The sequence below is a fragment of the Alexandromys fortis genome, unplaced genomic scaffold, assembly GCF_014885135.2.
Source record: "Alexandromys fortis isolate MF-2015 unplaced genomic scaffold, M_Fortis_MF-2015_v1.1 scaffold_27, whole genome shotgun sequence".
Lineage (NCBI taxonomy): Eukaryota > Metazoa > Chordata > Mammalia > Rodentia > Cricetidae > Alexandromys > Alexandromys fortis.
The window spans coordinates 11,179,056-11,195,505 of NW_026067952.1; the positions used below are offsets into that span (position 1 = coordinate 11,179,056).

Genomic DNA, 16,450 nt, shown 5'->3' on the forward strand with positions numbered 1-16,450 from the left:
CAGACGTTCCCTCTCGCGGACAGCCATATGCAGCTCCTCCTGCTGCTCCTGCTTCTCCCCCTGAGCAGAGTCCCCCTGCAGCTGCAGTTCCACATTGGCTCTCCGCAGCCGCCACGCTTCCTGCTCCAGCACCTCCAGCTGCTGCTGCAGCTCTGCCCTGGCCTTCTGCAGCAGTTCTCGCTCCCTGAAATACAGATCGGAGATGTCCAGGCCTGGGGACCAAAGAGCCTGGTGGAAAAAGACCTAGTAGAGCAAAAGGTGAGAGAAGCTTGTTTCTTAACATTTATAAAAATGTATAATGCTTTTTTCAAGCAGAAAACCATTTATTATATGATTTTAAAGACACCAACACAAAAAGGTTTTCCCACAGGAGATAGAATAAAAACCAAAGCAGCCTTAAGCATCATTAATGGATCCAGGGACAAAGACAGGACAATGCTGGGTAAGTGGCTAAATGAGGACTAGAACTAGACACTTAAGAACTAAGAATGCAGTTCAGTCATAAGAGTGCTTTCCTAACAAGACTAAGGTTCGGGGTTTGATTCCCAGCCCTGCAAAACCATAAGTAAAACCAGACATGGAATAAAATAAAATTACGAAGGCTTTGCTTTCCAAAAACCAGACACGAAAAGGAGGAACAATCAGCCTGCTCACTCACTTGCTGAGAGAGTCCACCTCTCCCTGAAGGTCCACAGTCTGCCCTGCCAGAGCATCCCGCTCTCCAGTGAGCTTGTGTAGCTTTTCTCTCAGGGCTTTGCCCTCCTCCTCCCACTGGTTGTGCTGCTGCTGCAACAAGCTCATCGTCTCCTGGCAGCCTGAAAGCTGCTGCCTGAGGTCCTGTGAAAGGAGAGCCACAGAAACGGGATGCAGAGCAAAGAACCAACACCAAAAGAGTGACTCCAAGGCAAGGGGACTGGAAACAGTAACAACAGCCAGCTGAGAACAGAAATGTGGCCAAGTGAGATGTCAAAGAACCATGGGTTCCTGGGCTCTGTGGCTCTAGAGTCTTGGAGACCACCATCTTCAGACAAAGTAGCATAAGGGACATTTACCCTATCCCAGGACTCTGCTTAGTAGCACTCAAAGATACACGCAACTGGTGTGGAGAATACAGACACCACTGGGCAAACAGAGAAATTAGTGTGCAACCGAACACAGTATGAGTGCCAGCTGAAAGGGATACTCCAGACTCGAGAGACATGCCCAGGGCACCTGTCCCTGGGGCCGAGGAGCAGCTCTGGAGCTTCTCACCTGTACAGCCTGCTGTCTCCGAGTCAGCACAGAGCGCACCAGAGTAAGAGCCTTGTCTGGGTCCTGGGGATCAAACGGGGAGAAGCCGCTACAGTCCAACTGCAATGAGCCCTCATGATCTGAGCTTTGGGTCATAGTGTCCTCTTCTTCCACTGAGGCCTGAAATGCAACCACGTGTCACCAAGAGACCTGCATTACAGAGCAGAGGAACCGGAAGGTCTCCTTTGCAGGTCCTATTCCTCAGGCAGGAACCCTAAGAGCAAAACATGACTGGTCTCTTCAACTCTTCATGTTTGGACACCCAAGCAATAAGACTACAATCGTCTATGGGCAGTAAGTGAGGGGGAGGGAAAGAAAATGCTGTTGCAATGACAAAGACAGAATTCAGCCTATGGCCTAAGAACCAGAACAAGAAACAAGATAGAGGACCTGTCCACTACACAGGGTCAGGACATGAATGCTTACCTATACTCGGGGTCCCAATCTTCAAGTGCCCTGAGAGAACTTATCCTACATGATGACGCTCAAACCAAACCTCAGTCTAAAATCAAGGCAGCAGAGAGGACGCGGGGAAGGGGCACTGTCCAGGTACAGAGAGGACATGGGGAAGGGGCACTGTCCAGGTACAGAGAGGACAAGGGGAAGGGGCACTGTCCAGGTACAGGACACTCACGAGCGCCTGGGTTATAGCCTTGATCACATGCTGCAGAGACAGCTTTTCCTCTTGAGCGCTCCTACTGAGAGAGGCCTCATGCTCCATTAGCTCTGCGTGGTTTGTCTCCTGGTAAAGGAACAGAAGAGAGTCTGCAAGGAGAATTCACCATTCTTGTCCACAAATCCATCAAGACATATTCTATTTCGTCAACCACACTTGCCCAAGGAGTCTGAAAACAATGTAATATGGCAATAAAAGCTCAGAATAAATGATCAGAAATCTAAATGACAGCCTGGATTAAAGTTCTTGTTCTATCAGCGGGAAATACTGCAACAGCCTTGGAAAACCAGAACTCTGCACTCTGACATCACTCATTCTAAGTTACTTGAGTCCTGTGGATGTCTGTGTTGGCAAATTCCTGATAAAAAGGAATTAAAGGGGCACAAGTCCGCCTTCTAGTGGACTCCAACACAGATGAGACTAGGGGAACACATGTGGATAGGGGTGCAGAGCTGCCAAGAGTCGATGACCAGAAAACGTGCTGAGATGAAAGGCAACTCGGAATCGAATCAGGGACTCTGCCATCCCATGGTGGAGCAGCACTTCTGTGACATCCTGACAGACGTTTAAGTCAGTGAGCACAAGCACACTCTTCATAAGACACACACCGCTCCAGAGACAGCTCCAGCTTGAGCCAAAACCTACAACCTCATCTGCAACCCCAACCGCTGGTGATGGCTCTACGCTGGAGAACATGAAGGGCTTTCCGCCATCGACTCTCCTTTCAGAGACGTGAAGGAAGTAAGCCTATCTTGCTCCAGGGTAAGCAGTCTCCTATGTGACTTGGTTTTTCAGCTCTCCACAGATCCCTTCCTTGATACCTTGCTCATTCCCACCCCTTCAGCTTTCCTTAGGGTCTCGTGTAGCTCACACTGGCCTCAAATTCACTATGACAAGTCTCTCAGAAGGACACATTTCATATCTATGCCATTGTGTTTCCCCAGGATTACAGTCAGGATAGAAGACAGTTGTTGTTTTACTGAACAGGAAAATGAATGAGTTAACTAATTTTCAGATTTGGCCAAAGTTCACTTTCCAGCTTTGGAGGATTCATCAAGGACCATCTAACTGGCGCCATTCACTACTGTCCACAAAGGAGAAGGAACCTGTCAAACCACACAGCTCCTTTGCAACCCAGGATCACATACCAGGATCTCCATTGTCTCTCTCAGACCCTTCACCATCTTCTCATAATCTTCATTCTGCTTCTGAGACTGGGTCAGCAGAGCAGAGAGCTCTGTCACTCTGAGGAAAGAGGCGTAGCACTGTCTCCTGGATAGCCCAAGGACACAGGCAAAGTCACACAATAACACACCTCAGCCCCACACGGACACTCCCACTACAGCTCCCAGAATCCCTTGGGCATGCCCAGTCCTTTTACTCCCTGAATAACATCTGACTCTAGAGTTCTGATCTGGTGGGGAAAGCCAAAAGCCACTCAGACACATGCAGGGATTTACCACATCTCAAGACTGGAACACGCGTTTGTGGGCCCGAGAGCTGAAGGAAAGCCCTGGCCTAGGCCATTCCAGGCCTTGCTTGATTGTGAAGTCAAGCACCCTGAAGCCAATAAGAACATCAGAATTGCCACCACAGGGGATAGTCCCAAGGTCCCTCCAGCCCAAGGTTTTGACTCTGATAGGGAAAAAGGACAGATGACTTGGGAGACAATATAGCTAATGATGCCCAGCAACATTATCAGCAGCTCTATCATTTAACAGTGTATCTCAGAGCTTTGGGAGCAGTATTACACATGCCTTTCTTTCCTCTTTGTTTTTGTTTCTATATAGCCCAGTCTTGCCTGAAACTCTCTATGTAGTCTAGGATAATCCTGAACTAGAAATCCTCCTGCCTCAGCCTCCTGAGTACTAGGATCATAGGCATGAGCCATGACACCTGGCTAACAAATCTGTCTTAAATTATCATTCACTCATTCATTTATTCACTTTGGAGGCAAGCTCTCACTACATAGCCCTAGTTGGCCTAGAATTTGCTGTGTAGACCAGGCTGACCTTGAACTCAGAGAGTTCAAGCCAGCTTATAACTCTAAAGAGCTGGGATTAAAAGTGACAACTACCAGTCAGGCAGTAGTGGCACATGTCTTTAATCCCAGAACTCAGGAGGTCTCTGAGTTCGAGGTCAGCCTGGTCTTATAGAGTGAGTTCCAGGACAGCCAGGGCTACACAGAGAAACCCTTTCTTGGGAAAAAAAAAAAAAAAAAAAAAAAAACAATAAAAGTAATGACTACCACACCTGGCTAAAAGAAAAATTTAAACCTTAATAATTTTATTATGAATTACCTCTGGGGACCTAGATCACTGTATTGGTTTTATTTAAATATTGTGTCATTCAACAAATAATTATCTATTATATGAGAGATAAAGAAAGTACAAAACATTAAAGATACAAACTTAGTAAGATATGATCTTTGTTCTTAATGTTTCCAAAAGCAAAAAGAAAACAAAACTGTCCCCAGCTTATGTACACACCAACTTATGTCCCACCAATAGACAGGGACAGAACCCTGGCCATGACACACAGACTGTCCTTGATAGTCAGTGCTACTTTGCTCATGTCTTCCAACTTATTATAATCCAAAGTTAAAATAGCCAAGGTAGGATATAGCTCAATGGTAGAGAGTTTGATATGCAAGGCCCTGAGTTCAATCCCCAACACAAGAAAGACAATAAGCTACCCACCCACCACCACCAAAAGAAAGAAAGGATACAAAGAAATAAAGGAACTAAAGAGATACAGTAAGATTAGTGCTGTAACAGGCAAGCAAAAAAACTCACAGGACTAAAAGCTACTGAAGTCAGAGAAGTCACAGGAGAGGGGACATTGAACACCACCTTAAAGGGCAAGGCAGAGGGAAGAAGGGAGGCATCCCAGCCTCAGGCCGTACACGGGGAGACACGGGGAGACAGATGCGTGGAGGAGCATGGCTGTGAGGAGACGCTGTTGGCAGAGAACAGCTAGCAGCACCAACTATCAGGAGAGGGACTGAGCTGCAAGGTAGCTAGGGGGACAGTAACAGACCCCAACTGAGACACTGGGTTCCTAAGGGACTGAGAGGTCACATTTCCTTCCCCTCTCAGGGTGGGTGTGTTCTTGACATCTTTTCTGCCCACCCACAACTCTCTAGGGAGTCGGCTTTCCCTCAGTAAATTCCTCCTGGGACCACGTGCTGCCTTACCGGTCCCGGAGCTCAGCCTTCTCCAGATCCCCTTGGCTCTTCAGCTGTCTCAGCTCCTGGCTCTTCTCGTGGGCTTCCTTCTCCAGCGCCTGGGTCTTAGCTACTAGCAGCAGCAGCTGGGCCGGCTCACTCTCCTCGGTTCTCCCAGAGCCACTGGATTCACGAGACTGAGCTCTCACGGTCATGCGCAGACAACAGGTCAGCAGGGACCCTGAAAGCCTGGCGTGTTCAGCCTTTAGCTCTGTCAGATCTCTGAGCACAGAAAGGAACATTGAAGACTCCAAGGAAACAAGGAAGAGAGCTGGGCCACAAGGCCCAGGAAGCTTAAGGGGCAGACCTGAGAAGGTCATCTGTATCTAGTAACAGCAGCTCTCCCTCTTAGCCCACACCTACTGCCCCCAGATCCTCTCCTACAGAGCCTGCTGCCTTATGTCCAGCTCAGCAGGGGCAAACCTCTCTTCTCATCCCCCATACTGACCTGTCAGTAGCTGACTTCATTTTCAGGAAGTGACGTCGGAAGGTCACCACCTCACGCCACAGACTGAGCAGACGGCCATGTTCACCTTTCAAATAGCCCTTGAAAAACTGTTCAGAAAACCAAGTCATACCCAAGGGCAGGGGACCTTACAGCAACACAAGAGTCCTAGATTCTTTATGGCTGCTGCGTGAAGGTGACTGAAGGGAAGGACTTTGAGGAGACAGCTTATGAATGGGGTGTCTACATTCAGGCTACACCGAAGGGCTTGCTAAAGTTGGCAGTGAGGTTCAAGAGGTCAAAGGGCCTGTGTGAAAAGTGGCCTTCCGCCAGGCGGTGGTGATGCCTTTAATCCCAGCACTCGGGAGACAGAGTCAGGCGGATCTCTATAAGTTCGAGGCCAGCCTGGTCTAGAAGAGCTAGTTCCAGGACAGGAACCAAAAAGCTATAGAGAAACCCTGTCTCGAAAAAAAAAGAAAAAGAAAAGAAAAGTGGCCTTCCACTTGGCCAGAACAGAAAAGGACATGCAGTGGCGGCTTGGCAAATGGGAGTTATTACCATCAGCTAAGCTACTTGCGTTTGCAAGAGCTGAGTGTTCTGCTACCTGCCAGCAAAGCCCAGACCAGGCAGAACTAGGAAGAAAGCTGAAACAGGGCACAGCTGTCAGCCTGGGCAGGCTAAGCAGAGGCTGGAACAATGAAAGATCAGTTTCCACCCAGGTCTAAGAATTAACCCTTTCCAGCGCTGCCCAGAATAGCACCCAGAGTGCACACACCACTCCTGTTTCCCGTACCTCCTGCTCCATCCGCCACTGGCTCTCCTTCCTCACTAGCTCGTCCCGGGCCCGACTCCAGTCCACTGTCAATTTCTCCACATCTTCCTGAAGGGCCTTATTCACCACATCGGCTTTCTCCATGTGCAGCCGAAGCTCCGTGTTCACTTCCACTAGACTCTCACACCTGCACTGGGAATCGAGAAGAGCAAGGACCAAATAAAGGTCCGGTCCCACCCTCGCTCCTGGGATTAAGACAGTGAACACAACTTTCCATCACCAAAGTTTGCCCTCAGAACACAAGGTTCCCAAGCGCCCTCTCCCCCCCTCCCCCCCCCCCCCCCCCCCCCCCTCCCTCCCTCCCTCCCTCTCTCCCTCCCTCCCTCCCTCCCTCTCTTTTTGCCCTACTACCCACATGAACCACCACACCCAGCATTTCCCACCACATGGTTAGCCTTTCCACCCTCTGCATGACCAGTCAGCTCAGGAAGGCTGGGGTCCATCACCTCTGCTGCTCCTCCTCCAGCCGGACCAGCAGCTGTTCCAGGTTTGGCTCTTCTGCACCTTCCCACCGCTGAGGGATCAGTCCCTTAGGAGACAGAGACAGGCCTTAGAATACCACACAAAAACATCACCCAGGACAATTCCCTGATGCCTCCTTCGACAGCAGCCCACTTCCTTTCTTATTCTTTCTCTTGGGAGCAATTTGCTTCTTTTCTCAGTCACTGTCATGAAAGCAAACACACTGCACTCCTTTCCCCAAAGTGAACCAATCCCCAGCCCTAAAAGATGGAACTTATGGCAAACGGCACCTAACCCGAGGGGCGTAAGCTGCATGTTTCACTGTGGCCCTAACTTCTAGTCCACTGATTTGGACCTCAGGAAGTCACTCATCGTCTCCAGACCACAAAGCAAAGGTGGCTTCTCAGAGAGAAGCAAAGGGTTCTTCTCAGAGAGTCTGCAAGCCCCGTGACACAACAATACAAAATGGCTCGTGGTCTGCACAAACGGTGCTCAACACATTCTGGTTTTCCTTCTTCTGAGAAGTTTTCTAGGGGGAATGAGGAGCTGCCTAAGAACGCTGGGAACAGAGAGTGACATAAGGGTCTTCCAAAGCCAGTCCTCCCCAGGGAACAAACTACTGCAGGCACGCTTGGAGGCATGCATATTCCTAACGTATAAACACTGACCCCTGCTGGATGAAAAATGAATTTCCCTTATGAGTCTACATGCCCATTCGATTATGTTAAGTCCCCAGAATCTGCATTTATAAAAGGAAAACCATGGGATGGAATTTCTCAGGGGAAGTCCAGAACTCAACCTCACTTACTCCGGTGGCTTCTAGGCGCTTCTCCAGCTCTTGACACCAGCTCCGGTACTGTAAAACCTAAAGCAAAAAGAGCAGGCCCTGAGCATGCGTATAAACAACACAAGCCAAGGCTCCAGGGTTCGTGGGCAAATCTGCTGTGAACACAGGAAGTGGGTGGTGATGGTGAAGTAAGGCCACAGCATCTTAACGGTATCTAGCTGAGTGTTTAAATAATACTTTCTGCTGAGTGTTTAAATAATACTTTCCGGGGAGGTGGCTCCGTGGGGAAGCACTTGCTGTGCAAGCATCCTAACGCCTGAACTCAGATCCCCGGAATTCAAGTACAGCCAGATGTGTAGTGTGTGTCTCTAGGTCAGCACTCCTATGGCAAGACAGGAGGCAGAGACAGGAGCATCCCCAGAACTCACTGGATAGCTTACCTGAGGCATACTGTAGCAAACAAAGAGACCCTCTCTCAGCAGGGTAGAAGCAAGGTGGACACCTGGAGATGGCCCCCTGACCTCGACCCGTGTCAGGTGTGTGCATGCTTGTACTCTCCCACTTACACAAGGACTTTTTTCTTTTTTTAAATCAATATTTCCAAGGGGCTGGTGAGATAGCTTGGTCAGTAAAATGTGCCTGTTGGTGGTGGCACACGCCTTTAATTCCAGCTCAGGAGGCAGAGGCAGGTGGATCTCTGAGTTTGAGGCCAGCCTAGTCTACACAGGGCATCCAAAGCTACACAGAGAAACCCTAACTCAAAGTAAAATAAATAAATAAATCAAAAGTAAAATGCTTACTGTGCAAGCATCAAGACCCAAGTTCTGATCCCCAGCATAAAAAGCCACCATCCCAGTGCTAACAAGGCAGCAGATTCCTGGAGCTCCCTGGCCAGCCGGCCTGCCGAATCTATGAGCTCCAGTTCAGAGAGAGACCCTGTCCTAAAAACAATGTGGTGGAGGTTGAAGACAGATCAGTGCTTAAAAGCTTGCTGTTCTTTCAGAGGACCCAAATCTGGTGCCCAGCACCCAGCACACATGGCTCACAACTCATCAACACACACGATACACGCTTACACAGACATATGCATACGATACACAAAATAAAACTTAAAAAACAGGGTGAAGCCGGGCGATGGTGGCGCACGCCTTTAATCCCAGCATTCGGGAGGCAGAGGCAGGCGGATCCCTGTGAGTTCGAGACCAGCCTGGTCTACAGAGCTAGTTCCAGGACAGAGAAACCCTGTCTCGAAAAACCAAAAAAAAAAAAAAAAAAAAAAAGAAACAGGGTGAAGAGTGATAGACAAGGATACTCAACAGTGACCCCTTGTTTCCGTATTCTCACTCACAGTTGACAAGCACCTGTGCACGCATGTGAGCACATGTGCACACATATTTTCTATATGCCCTGTATACTGAATTTGGGCTTAGTTCTAGACTAGCAGGTCTCATCCTGTGGGTCATGACCCCCATGAGAGAGTCAAACAACCCTTTCACAAAGGTCACCTAAGACCATCAGAAAACACAGATATTAGCAAAAATACAGTTACGAAATAGCATAGAAAATAAGTTTATGGTTGGGGTCGTCACAACATGAGGAGCTGTATTTAAAGGGTTTCAGCATTAGGAAGGCTGAGGGCCATTGCTCTAGTTTATGAGAACAAGCCTAGACAACTAATTATTGTGAATGTCAGATTGAAAGGAACACAAACCACACTTCCTGGCATAGTGTGACCATCAAAGGAGAGGCTATGGTTGAAAGGTGAATATTTGGGCCCTCCTCACCAGGATGTTTGGTCCATTCCCCTCCATGGTCTCTCCTTCATCCAGCCCTCATCCCACTCTAGCACTCAACTCGGGGTGGGGCTTTCGTTTTCCCTCCCCCATAGCGGCAACTGCCTCACCTTGGCTTGCAGCTTTCTCACAAGGGTCGCTTGCCTCTTCTGGGCATCTTGGGAATTCTTCAGCTTCCTCCAGGAGGCAGCCTGGTTCTCCGCCATCTGCTGCTGCAGTGCCAGCACCTGCTCCTCTAGCACCAGCTGCAATGGCTGGGGCTTCATGTTCAACCTAGGGCTTCCTGTCTCCATGCGAGCATCCGAGAACAGACTCACAGTTCCTATGTGGCTACAGATTGCTTGCAGCAGGGAGTCTAACCACTGATCTATGTGTCTTAGATCTCCTCTTGAGCTAGAGACCAAAACATACAAGAAAATCGAAAAGGCAAGGTTTCTCAAAATTACTCAGCAAACATTAAGTGGGGTGAATCTGGCTGAATGAAGTAAATAAGTTCCTTTATTACAGGACTCCTCAGAACTTCCCTTTAAAATATTTACTTATTTTTATGTGTGTTGAGTGTTTTGCCAGAATGCACTTATATGCATCATGTGTGGTCTTGGTACCTGAAGAGGCCAAAAAAGAATATCAAATACCCAGGAACTGGAGTTACAGATGGTTGTGAGCTACCATGTGGGTACTAGGAACTAAATCTGTGTCCTCTGCAAGATCAGCAAGTGCTCTTAACCAACGAGCCGCCTCTCCAGTCCCCTCTTCAGAACTTTGAAAAGACTAGGATGGACCCTACCCTCTAAGAGGAGCTATGATGGGCACTGTCAGAGGACTCCCGCTTCCAGTGTGCCTTTGGGACCCGGCATTAAGCTAAGAGCCCCGGCTATGCCGCTGCACCCTCTGTTCGGCACATGACCCACAGCAATCTGTGGGATCAATCGTGAAGGTGCTGTCAGTTTGGCAGAAGCGACAACACAACAATTAAATTCATTGTGGCATGTGCACACACAGAAGTTTCGAGAACCCAAATCTTTTTCATGTACCAGAATATGATCTACGTCATGACTCAGTCTACCTACTACCTGCCCACCCAGATGAAGCCTTGAAGACATCAAATTTTGACAGCTATACATGTGTATGTGTGCCCGTGCACACTCATTCACGTGTATTCAAAAATAGGTGTTCTAATGTCTACATTACCTTTTGAGACAGGCTTTCTCTGAGCAGCCCTGGTTGTCTCCCAAGAGCTGGTATTAAAGGAGTGCACCCACCACTGTTCGCCCGTCTTTGCCATCAGCATTTGTCTGTCTTTGCTACCAAAGTGTGAGTGTCTCAACAGTAACAACTGTCCAATTCATTTTAGTCACAGTCAATTGTCAGTAATACACACTAAAGAAACGTGTATGCATGGGCCCCATTCTAGGCCAGAGGTTATAAATTTAGTGACCTGCAGGCTCTTTCTCTCTCTCTTTTTTCTTCTTCTTCTTTCTTTTATTTTTCAATAGGGTTTCATACAGCCCAAGTTGGCCTGAAACTTGTATGTAGCTAAAGATGACTTCAAACTCCTGACTCTCCTGCCTCTACCTCCCAAGTGTTGTAATTATAGATGTGTGCTACCATTCCATAAAAATTTTAAAAATTCAAAAACAGATGCCAACATTCATGATTGAAAGGACACACACACAAAAAGCCTTTCTGGCTCTTCTGAATAACCAGGCTACTAACAAACAAGGCCATGACCTGAGATCTCCTGCCTCTCCGTCATCTAAAGACTGAGGGTTCCAGGGCTCAGCCCTGAGTCTCTCTATACACTCACTTCCTAGGTAGCACTGACGACTATCTCCATTAGCTAAAATTGGTGAGTTCTGCATTCAAATACAAGACCCTGACTCAACATATAAGATGGAATAAGATCAGGGGAGACACTCAATATTAATCTCTGCTCCTGCACAGTGAACGTGGATATACACTTGCACACACACTACACACATAAAACAAGAACAGAAAAAGAAAACAAAAAATCCCACCCAACTACTATCCTCACCACTACCACCACAGAAAATGAGACAGAGCCTAATTTGGCTGTAGTACAGCTTGGGCAGTCAGGAGGTCAAGCAGAAGGATCTAGTGGTTAAAGTCATTTTCAGTTATAAAGTGAGTTCAAGGTTAACCTGGTTACATCAAATCAAGTCTAAAATTAAAAAGTGAAACCAACTTTTCTCTTTGAGTGGAGTATGACTAAAGTAGAGATGACTAACACTAGACAGTGGCTCAGGAGCCAAGAGCACCTGATGCTCTTACAGAGGACCAGCGTTCAGGTCTCAGCCCCCAGATGGCGGCTTACAACCATCTGTAACTCCAGCGCCAGGGGCTCTGACACCCTTTTCTGACTTCTGAGGACATATATGTAATGCGCATACATACGTGCAGGCAAAACATCCATACACATAAAATAATAAAATAAATCTTTAAAAAAATGTTTAAGTAATGCCGGGTAGTTGTAGTGCACGCCTTTAATCCCAGCACTCGGGAGGCAGAGGCAGGCGGATCTCTGTGATTTCTAGGCCAGACTGGTCTACAAGAGCTAGTTCCAGGACAGGCTCCAAAGCTACAGCGAAAGCCTGTCTTGAAAACCAACCAACCAAACAAACAAACGAATGTTTAAGTAGAAATGCCTTCAGAGACGAGGTCACAGAAGGTACTGTGGCTTGTTGCTCGCTTACTCTTCTGAACAACCTCTCTGGAGAAACACTTGTTCTGTCCTGAGGACACACAAGTACCTCTGAGGAGGCCCAGGAGAAAGCATTGGGACTTCTGCCAACAGCCTTGTGAGTGAGGCATCTTGGAAGCAGATTTTCCAGCCTCTGGTTGAAACCTCAGATCACTGTCAGCCTTGCCTGTGTCTCCTAAACCAGAAACACCTGCCAATCTGCTCCAACTTCCGACCCACAGTGGCTGTGTGAGACAGTAAAAAACTGCCCCTTAATACCAAACTCGGGATAATTCCTTGTACGGCTGCGTAATTGGAGCACAGCCAAAGCTTCCTCGGTGCTCGTGATACCTCCGAAAGTCTGTCTTGTTTTGCTTTTCCTCAACAGAACAGTTACAGGATCCTTTTAAAAACACAACAAGGCTGCTGTTGTTGTCTCGGGGAGTAAAAGTACTTGTTACCATCCTGACGGCCTGAATTCAGTCCACAGAACCCAGAGTGGAAGGAGAGAATTGCCCCATAAAGTTGTTCTCTAACCTCTACCCGAGAACTGCAGCACACACTTGCACACACACACGCACACAAAATAAAACAAACAAACAAACAAAACATAAGCAGCCAAGCATGGTGGGACATGCCTAAAATCCTGGCACTTGTGAGGCTGAGGCGGAAGGAGTGTTCAAAGTTAGAGTCTTCCATGGACTACATAGTAAGTTTGAAGGCAGCCTGGGCTACACATAGACCCCCTGTCTCAAAAAACGAAACCCCCAAACCCTAGGTAACAGCCAACTACAGTTAAAGAAGATCTTTATAATCGTCCGTAGAGTCCTAATTGACCCATATTAGCCAAATGAATTAATCCTCTCTCACCTCCTTGGCCGTGCCTCCGACCACATAGCCAGCCACCCTCACGTGCTTAGAACACAGCAGGAGCTGCGCTCACCAGGTCTTGGATCAGCTGTCACCTTTTTAGTACGGCTGTGTCGTGTAAAGTAACACCACTCCCAGACGTAAGCACTGGCAATTCTACTTACCAGGTCTAGTGGCCTCTAATTATTATGTGCGACGACTTACCAAAGTGTAAACCCCACCAGTACAGGAATACTGTTTTCTCTTTGCTTGAGACGGTGGCTTGCTACAGTGGCTCAGGCTGACCTAGAACTCGTGAATCTAGTTTCTGCCTTCCAAGTACTTAGATTACAAATGTGTACCGTCACCCCAGCTAACATCACTTTACTAAATGCTGTATTCCAAAGCTCCTAAAGTAGACCTGGTGTGTATAAAGTGCCCAATAAACCTGACTGGCTGATAGCTAACATTAAGTAAAATGATCCTTATGTTTTACAAAGTGTTGGCAGCTCCATAACCATTCATAAAGCAAAAGTAAGATCATGTACAGTGTGTACAGTGTTTAACTCTTAAAATAATCAGTTGCAACCTTCACTATCAAAAAAAAAAAGAACACAAACACCAAAAACAAACAAACAAAAATAAACCTTAGCGGTATAGGATTACTGTCTCAGCTGGGCAGTGGTAGATCAGCCTTTAATGCCAGCACTTGGGAGGCAGAGGCAGGAGCATCTCTGAGAATTTGAGGTCAGCCTGGCTACAAAATGAGTTTCAGGACAGCCAGAGCTGTGTACAAAGAAATTTTGTCTTGAAAAAAAAATTACTATCCTCATTTTACAATCAAGAAAACTAAGATTCAGGGCTCCGCAATTAGGAAGACTTGTTCTCGAAGAGCTGGGTTCCATTCTTAACACTCACTAATGACTAACAACTATTTGCAAGTCCAGCTCCAGAGGGCTTGAGGTCCTCTTCTGACTTCTGATGGCACCAGGCACACAGATGGTGTGCATACACACATGTAGGCAAAGCACTCATACATACAAAATAAAAATAAATAAAATCCTAAAGAAGAAGTAAAAAGAAAGAACGGAGGAAAAACAGTGTTTTAAAAAATGTTAGTGTGAAGAGGGTATCATAGCCCATGTCTTTAATCTCAGCACTCATGAGGCAGAAACCGGTGGATTTCTGAGTTTGAGGCCAGTCAGGTCTACAGAGTGAGTTCCAGGACAGCCAGAGCTACACGGAGAGACTGTCTCAAAAAACAAACAAACAAACAACGAAACAAAGCAAAACAAAACAAAATAAGGAAGTATGAAAGAGATGGTTCTTTGGTTAAGAGCTATATTGCTCTTGCACAGGGGATCCAAATCCAATTCCCATCGCCCACTCTGGGCAGCTGCCAGCTACCTCTAACTCGGCTCCAGATCCAAGGCCTCTGGGTTCACGTGCACCACACACACAAAATTAAAAGTGAATATGTTTTTAGATGGGAAGTGAAATGGGAGCATGGCTCATAAGGGAAAGGGCGGCCTGATGATCCGAGTATGACCCCCATGAAGGTGGAAGGAGGCCCCAACTCTTCAAAGCTGTCTTCTAGCCTTCCTGTGTACACCAGGGCACAACTCCACCTTCACACACACACACTTTTTTTTTTTTAAGGAAGAAACACAACTAGTTAGTGGCAAAGTAGAAACCAAATTCTAATCTGATTCCAGATTCTACGCTCATCTCATTAGCTGTCAAAGCCAAAACTTAAAATCACAGCCCTGCGGAGCATTTCCCAATGGGGTGGGAAGTAATGGCATCCATGTCTAAAGCTTTCTGGGGTTGAAGGAGCAAAATACAGAAGAATGTTCCTGGAAGAACACGGGCTGCCGGTGTATCAATAGGACAACCCAGATCTCGTCTTGATTATTTTTGTTATGAATTCTATCGATCTGGTAAGATCAATTCTTCTTTATAAGCCTTCTCAGAGCCTGGCCTTGGCCGTCCAAGACCTGAAATCTCAGCTTCTAAGGAGGCCAAGACAAGACGACATCAAGTTCAAATCAAGCCTTGGTAAATTGGTAAGACCTTGTCTCAAAATAAAAGAGTAAAAAGAGTGCTTGGATTAGCTCAGTGGCAGAACACTGGTCAGCACGCATAAAACCCTGGGTCCAATTCCCATTACAAAAGCCCTTTTAGTAAAATGTGAATTGTAACCCTCGCCTCCGTATCTTACAGGCTAATGTAAAAACAGCAACACAAAGACAATCTAGTTAAGTCATCAATCATATACACTGGCAGATTCTAGCTCTAACTTGATTTATGAGGGCTTATTTCTTCATGCATAAAATGTGAACAAATGGAACCCACATCGTAGATCGCTGCGTGGATTAACGGGGCCTTTGCAGGTAACGCCTTTAGCAGAGCTGTCATCTTGTGACCATTCAGTAACTTTACTATCATCGTGGGACACAGAGCTGAAAAAAAGACATGACTTCTAATAAACAAGCCCCAAACATGAGCCAGGGGAAGAACATTGACTTGAGCAAAGATGGCAAAACCCAAGAATCGAGATTAGCTGAGCCTGGAGCAGGCCTCTAGGAAAGAAGTGAGGAAGTGGTCTTCGAGCTGAGTCCTGAGGAATTAGGAATCTGAGAGGGAGCAGCGGACTGGGACCGGACTTTCAAGGGGTAGATCACGTGCAAAGCCCTAGGGGCACAGGGCGCTGCGAAGCTCGGGGGAGCACGAAATGAGATCTGCAGGGAGCGCCGCGTCTTAGCCGGTTAGCCCTGGCTACGGCTGTGGGCCACCCTGGGGTGCAGTTCTCCGGAGCTGTGGCTGCTGCAGGAAGCTCAGGCAGGCCCGGACCCCTGCCCAGCCGCTGCCCAGGCGAGATTCCCGCGGGCGCCCGGGCTCTGGACCGTTAGACTCGGCACCTCCCGCCTGCCCCAGACCCACCTCTGCAGCGCGGGTCCCCGGGAATCCCCGAGTGCTCCTCAGCAACCGCAGAAGCGAAACAGCTGCCCGGCGGCCAGGCCCGGGGCGGCCCTCAGCCCGGCGGCCAGGCCCCGCCCCCCAAACTCCCGCCCTTTCTTGGGGGACGGCCCAGCGGAGCCGAACGCCCGGAGCGCCGAGGCTGCGCCTCTCGCCATATTAGGTACTGGCAGCCAACTTCCTAGAGAGCCTCAAAAAGGAAAAGGGGGTATAGTGAGACACACGAGCGCTCTCCAGAAATAGACACAGCCACAGTCTCTGAATTCTAGCACTGAACGTTCAGAGGGGAGAAGAAACACCCGCTCTCCGACTTCCGCCCGCGGCTTCAGAGTTAAATAACGCGCACGCGTAAAACCAAGAGCTAGGGGCACCTGCGCACTGTTGCACTAATGGAGCCTTGAGTAGTGACT

At 47.9% G+C, this 16,450-nt stretch overlaps 1 protein-coding gene across 6 annotated transcripts in view; it reads right to left on the reverse strand.

Moving 5' to 3' along the window:
• Positions 1 to 16,114, reverse strand: part of Cep250 (centrosomal protein 250) — a 46,022-nt gene extending 29,908 nt beyond the window's left edge. For 3 of the 6 annotated variants that reach the window (XM_050150643.1, XM_050150640.1, XM_050150644.1), the window contains exons 1-13: positions 16,005 to 16,106; positions 15,417 to 15,523; positions 9,622 to 9,904; positions 7,740 to 7,796; positions 6,916 to 6,998; positions 6,431 to 6,596; positions 5,641 to 5,747; positions 5,163 to 5,414; positions 3,115 to 3,238; positions 1,925 to 2,032; positions 1,252 to 1,410; positions 659 to 837; positions 2 to 184 (exon numbers count right to left, since the gene is read on the reverse strand). In XM_050150643.1, the coding sequence (XP_050006600.1) occupies positions 2 to 184; positions 659 to 837; positions 1,252 to 1,410; positions 1,925 to 2,032; positions 3,115 to 3,238; positions 5,163 to 5,414; positions 5,641 to 5,747; positions 6,431 to 6,596; positions 6,916 to 6,998; positions 7,740 to 7,796; positions 9,622 to 9,804 (1,601 nt within the window). In that variant the 5' untranslated portion in view covers positions 9,805 to 9,904; positions 15,417 to 15,523; positions 16,005 to 16,106. Of the gene's footprint in view, position 1; positions 185 to 658; positions 838 to 1,251; positions 1,411 to 1,924; positions 2,033 to 3,114; positions 3,239 to 5,162; positions 5,415 to 5,640; positions 5,748 to 6,430; positions 6,602 to 6,915; positions 6,999 to 7,739; positions 7,797 to 9,621; positions 9,905 to 15,416; positions 15,524 to 16,004 lie in introns of those variants that run through there. The other 3 variants (XM_050150642.1, XM_050150641.1, XM_050150645.1) reach the window with 3 other exon arrangements.
• Positions 16,115 to 16,450: the final 336 nt, after the last annotated feature.